The sequence below is a fragment of the Buceros rhinoceros genome, unplaced genomic scaffold (genome assembly GCF_000710305.1).
Source record: "Buceros rhinoceros silvestris isolate BGI_N320 unplaced genomic scaffold, ASM71030v1 scaffold11071, whole genome shotgun sequence".
NCBI lineage: Eukaryota > Metazoa > Chordata > Aves > Bucerotiformes > Bucerotidae > Buceros > Buceros rhinoceros.
The window spans coordinates 21,348-26,389 of NW_010396040.1; the positions used below are offsets into that span (position 1 = coordinate 21,348).

Consider the following 5,042-nt stretch of genomic DNA (forward strand, 5'->3'; position numbering starts at 1 on the left):
CGCATAGTCCCCCCCCTGTCCGCCCCCCCGTGGCCCGGGCCGTGCCGGCGGACAGCAGGGGGCGCCCGGGGCAGCAGTTGGCACCGTGTCCCCTCCCTGCACCGACCTGGCTGTGCGGGAAGGCTTAGCGAGTGACGGGGGCTTGCGGTGCTGTGCTTTGTACGTGAACAAATGCCCAATAGTTTGGATTGAAACGATTTTTCTTTAAGATCGCTTTGGAATAGGAAGGCTCTTTATCTTGAGAATTGATAGAGAGAAACCACAACGTTGTAAATAAGAGAATCTTCCCACTTTTAATCAGTAGCACATACAGGGTCTGTTCATGATTGTGTAGCTGACAAATCATTGACAAAAAAATACATCTAGACAAACTGTAGAAAATGTGGAGAATTAGAAAAAAACCTCCAATTTTATTTTATAGCAGTTTTCTTAATTTGTGTGTAGGCTTTTTGATACTCCCACTTTTTATTTCAGTAAGCTGAAATTTTAGGGTCAGTGAGCTAAATCATATTCGTAACAGATATTTTTTTCTCTGGGTTTCATGCAAGTAGTTGTTATTTTCTTTATTATGAAATAAAAAAACCAAATACCAGATGAGAGTTAAGATTTTTGATGGTGCATTCTGCCGGTGTCAGATTTATCTCAGGAGTTTTTGTGATGAGGAGTGGCCCAGACTATAGCCTCTTTCTAGTTCCCTGGCATTTTACATGAGTTTTCTTCTTTTAGAAGTCAGGGATATATTAAATCCTATTGATCTCTTGACAAGTTAAAACTTACCCAGGCTTCCTGTCATTCTGTCTTTCTCTTAGGCTTTTTCTGCTCTGAAAACAAACGTACAAAAGAAAATAAGAGCAGGAAGTGGAGGGGGGGTAGAAGAGAAAAACAGATCAACCATATCTGGGGTCTCTACCCCTTCCCACAGTTTAGCTTCTAAGCAGATGGATGTGGGTTTACAAATGTTGTCTTTAGTATCTCTGAATATGGTTTTTAAAGCGGTTGTGTCATATTTTAACACTTTCCATTAATAGCTTTGCAAATTAGCATTCCTTCTGCTTTTGACCTTTGAACTTTGAGTTGCCTGCCTGGTTTACAAGTACATTACACAAAATCACAAGATTTTGAATCTGGCAGCTGCTGAAATAGCTTGTGAAAATGTAGTGGGGTATGAAATTTTTAAAGGGCTTTCAGAGTCACGTGACATCTCATAGCCATTAACATTGACTGGTACCATTAATTGGTGGAGCTTATTTGCAGTGCTGGTAGAATCACTGTATGGAAAAAATGTGGACGTGTGATGCCTAGTTCAATGAAATAAAATCAACAACTCTAAAGGTCTGTTTAAACAAAGGGATTATTAACGCCAAGTGTGAGTGCCTAGAATGTATAAAACATTGCCCACACACAGTGTTCCCAACGATGATCATTACAGTTGTTCTGCTGAACTGCTAGTCTTGCAGCTACATCCCACTGCACGTGGGGTTATTTTTCCTCCTAATTATTCTTGTGTCCTTTAGGTAACATCCTCACCTGTTAAAACTCTGCTAGTACTTTTGGTCTTTGTAGGTGATTCCTAAAGGACTTAGGTTGAGCATTAAGTAAACGCTATTGATAAAAGACCTTTTTTATGTAAGCCCCAAGGGGAGTTCACGGGAAAGATCTCTAGGCGTTTCTGATCACTTTGTGGTTGTTGCTTTTCCAGCGCAGGGATTTTCGTGCACCTGGTTGCCTGCATGTTTGTAACAGTGTTGCTGTTTGGTTTAAGGTATTGTCAGTGAAAATAAATTCCACATCCCACTTCGTTTAGTGTCAAGCAAGATACAGTATGGAAACAGCTCTGTTTGGCATTTTTCCTTTTTAACATTAGAAATCTTTAATGCTCTTATCCACACATAGCTAAACTGTTCTTCTCTGTGAGTATCATAGGGCATTTGCTTCTTAAGTGCTAAAGTAATGGAGGGTGTAATTTGTAAAACGCATTCCTCCCTGTCCACTCACCCATGTGTTTCCATTGCATTTCTAAGTGCAGACTTGGACTGTCTTTTGCAAGCCAGTCTTACTCTGATATCCTGAGTAAAGGCTCTCAACTTATTTATGCCCCATTTTCTCTTTGTGTAAGTTCAGAGTAGTATTTGCCTTCTTCATAGGGTTGTTTTTATATTAGGAGCTCAACCTAGGAACTGTATGGATGTGGGGCATTCCACATGCGGCACTGAACAAGAATGAAGACTCCTGTGTCCTAAACTACTACTAGTAAGTCCACCTTGGCTTTAAGAACATCCCACTAACATAAAAATGCCCACTAATCATTCTCAGTTTGAAATTTTCGTGTTAATTTTTAGCAGAAAAATGTATTCTGATTGCTTAAACCGTAACAGCAGTAAATGGTTTAGGGACTATGGCTGTTCCCTTGTGAATAGCAGCAAACTTAGGAAATGCTGTACTTTCCATATGCGGTCTCCTGAAGACACTGCTGTCACAGGAGAAGTAAGTAGCACTTCCCTCTTACATTACAAGTAGCCTATTTTGCTCTCTGTTCCTAAGACGCTGCGCACAGAACAGTCTTGACATCATTTGAGCACAGGCTCAGGTAGTGGGGAAGGAAGGGCAGAGTATCAGTTGGGTTTTGAAGGAGAATTTTGTCTTTAGTGATAACAGGCTGCTTCTAGGCTTATCCAAATATGCTGAGTTTCCTTGTACTGGAGATTTTTACATGCAATTAATAGTGTTAACCACTGAAAAGTTAAGCAGAATAGACCATTTGAGGTCCTACGTTATTCTGCCTTGCATTATGTAAACCTCTGAAAATAGTGGTTTACTATGTAAATGTTTCTATAACTAGTATTAGGGCGATTACTGCTTTTCTGAAAACTGTCTTGGAAGTCTCTTTTATTGAATACAGGGCTATCACACAATTCGACGTCATTTTATTTTCCTGATTTGTTACAGGAAACGTTTTATAATACAATCAGCATGATTTATATAAAATGATCTAGCTTTTCTGGTGAGAGATAATTGAGATCTAATCTGAATCCCTGACGAACCACAGCTTCCTGCATTGGCCTGTTGCTATGGGTAACATAAAGGGAGTAAAATAGAACTTCATACGAAATGCCTTTAAACTTTACTGGCATGTACAGGCATGGAGCAGGGTTTAATTTTTTAGTTTAATCTTTGAGAAGCTGATGTGTTAAGGAAATGCTTTTTCCATTTTAAGTGAAGATGAATTTAGGAAGAGTACTGTTAGGAAAAATAACTGCTGTTTCTTACGAAGAGCGGGTAAGTGCTACAAATTATATTTAGCTAGGGCATCGTTGCAGCGAGAAATGAGAAGAGGCTATTGTTATTGGCAAGAAATTAGAGAAGAATCTTATCAGTCTCAATGCTTTCTGCTTAGCCTTTAAGCTTTTTTCTTTAAAGTATTTGGGTTAAAATTCCTTTGTAAATGGTTTTTATTATCAGAGAAGAGTAAAGGGAATCTTTTTGTACCAGCTAACATTCAGATTTCGAGATGTATTTAGGAGATGTGCCCAATGTGTACAAAGCTGAAAAATCAGCATGTTTATGATCCCTGCCTATTTTTTTAATTCTGTGCAATGTATTTTGTATATGCTTTCTCTAACACTATACCAATATTATATCTTTAGGTAAAACTGTATATATTTTGTATATATCTTTATAAAAATAATTTTAGGGATGGATTTGGCATTTAAGGCACTGTGTTTATACATGATAAGATTTGTTTTGTTTGGGGTAAAAAGTTGAACATTTATTTCTTAAAGAAATTTCAAATGTCACCTCATTTACTGTTCATATGCTGTTTTTGTAGATGCAAATAACAGACAAAAATGTTTAGCCTTCAGAGAAGAATGTATTCAGTAAAATTACTGTACAGTAGTAGTACTGTGTTTTTTTTTTTTTCTTTGGGAATTCTTACATCTATAATACTTTTGTGTTAACTGTTATAAATGCACTTCTTTGGTGGTAGAAAATTGAAAAGACAAATTATGTAATAGTCTTTCTTTAAGTGGCATTCTGAAGAGGTGTCCTTGTAGAATTCTAAATAATGAAATTAATTGCAATAATATTTTGAAATGAGGATAAAAATATTATAAAATTACTCTAATAATTGGGTGACAAGTACATTTGAGATTGTTTATTAGAAGGAAAAAATAACAATAATTTATAAGTAATATGGCTTTATTTTTTATTTAAAATGTTGGAACAGTATATAGCATATTTCGAGACACAATATCTCTCCCAGAGATCACACCATTTGTACAATGTTAATGCTGCAATGTATTTAGAAGGATAAAAGTATGTATATGTAATGTAAGTCCTGGAGTACTGTTACTGAAGATCTAGGGATCTGCTCATATCTCATACTTTGGCAAAAGGAGAAGCTGCTCCAGGTGATTTAATAAGGAGTTTGAACAAAGCTAGCTGCAAGCAGACGGTCAGTTCAGTGACAGGCTTTCCCTCTCTAAGTGACAGAATGTTTGAAAGTTGGCTGTTTGTGTTCAGTCTGTAAATCTTAAGTGCTTCATCTTGTAAAGAACGTGACAAGTTTCTCAGTTTATTTTGTATCTTGAAATCATATGATAACATTAGTTTAGAAGGCTGGTGGAGCTAGGTGTGCTATTCAAAGGCTTAATTAGAAGGGCTTTGGTGTGTAGTATCATACTGTGCTGGTTAAGTCCACAGATTCTGTAGGCAGCAGAGAATTCTTTGAATGCAGCAAAAGTTGATGCCTGTATTGGAAGAAAATGTACTTTAGAAAGGGCACACAGAGAGGTAATTTGCAATCCCTTTTTTTCTGAGTCTTTCTGGATTCAGAGTCTGTGATTTGTCATTGTTAGGGTAGGGGAGAGGCGCATGTCTTCACTCTCCTTACAGGTTTTCTCCCTCTGCATCTCAGAAGGAGTTTTGACTCAGGAAGACACTCACCCACATTCTATGAGCATGGATGATTTCATGTTGCTCCATTTTATTGCTAAGGCCTGGCATTTCCTAGTATGTGTCACCCCTCCCGGTATCTCCCTCTT

The 5,042-nt window shown here is 37.6% G+C and overlaps 1 protein-coding gene across 1 annotated transcript in view; it reads left to right on the forward strand.

Annotated features, from left to right (window-relative positions):
* Window positions 1-2,548: 2,548 nt before the first annotated feature.
* RGS12 (regulator of G-protein signaling 12) overlaps window positions 2,549-5,042 on the forward strand; it is a 50,309-nt gene continuing 47,815 nt past the window's right edge. The window contains exon 1 of the mRNA XM_010145765.1: window positions 2,549-3,276. Coding sequence (XP_010144067.1) covers window positions 3,220-3,276 — 57 coding nt within the window. The 5' untranslated portion in view covers window positions 2,549-3,219. The remainder of the gene's footprint in view (window positions 3,277-5,042) is intronic.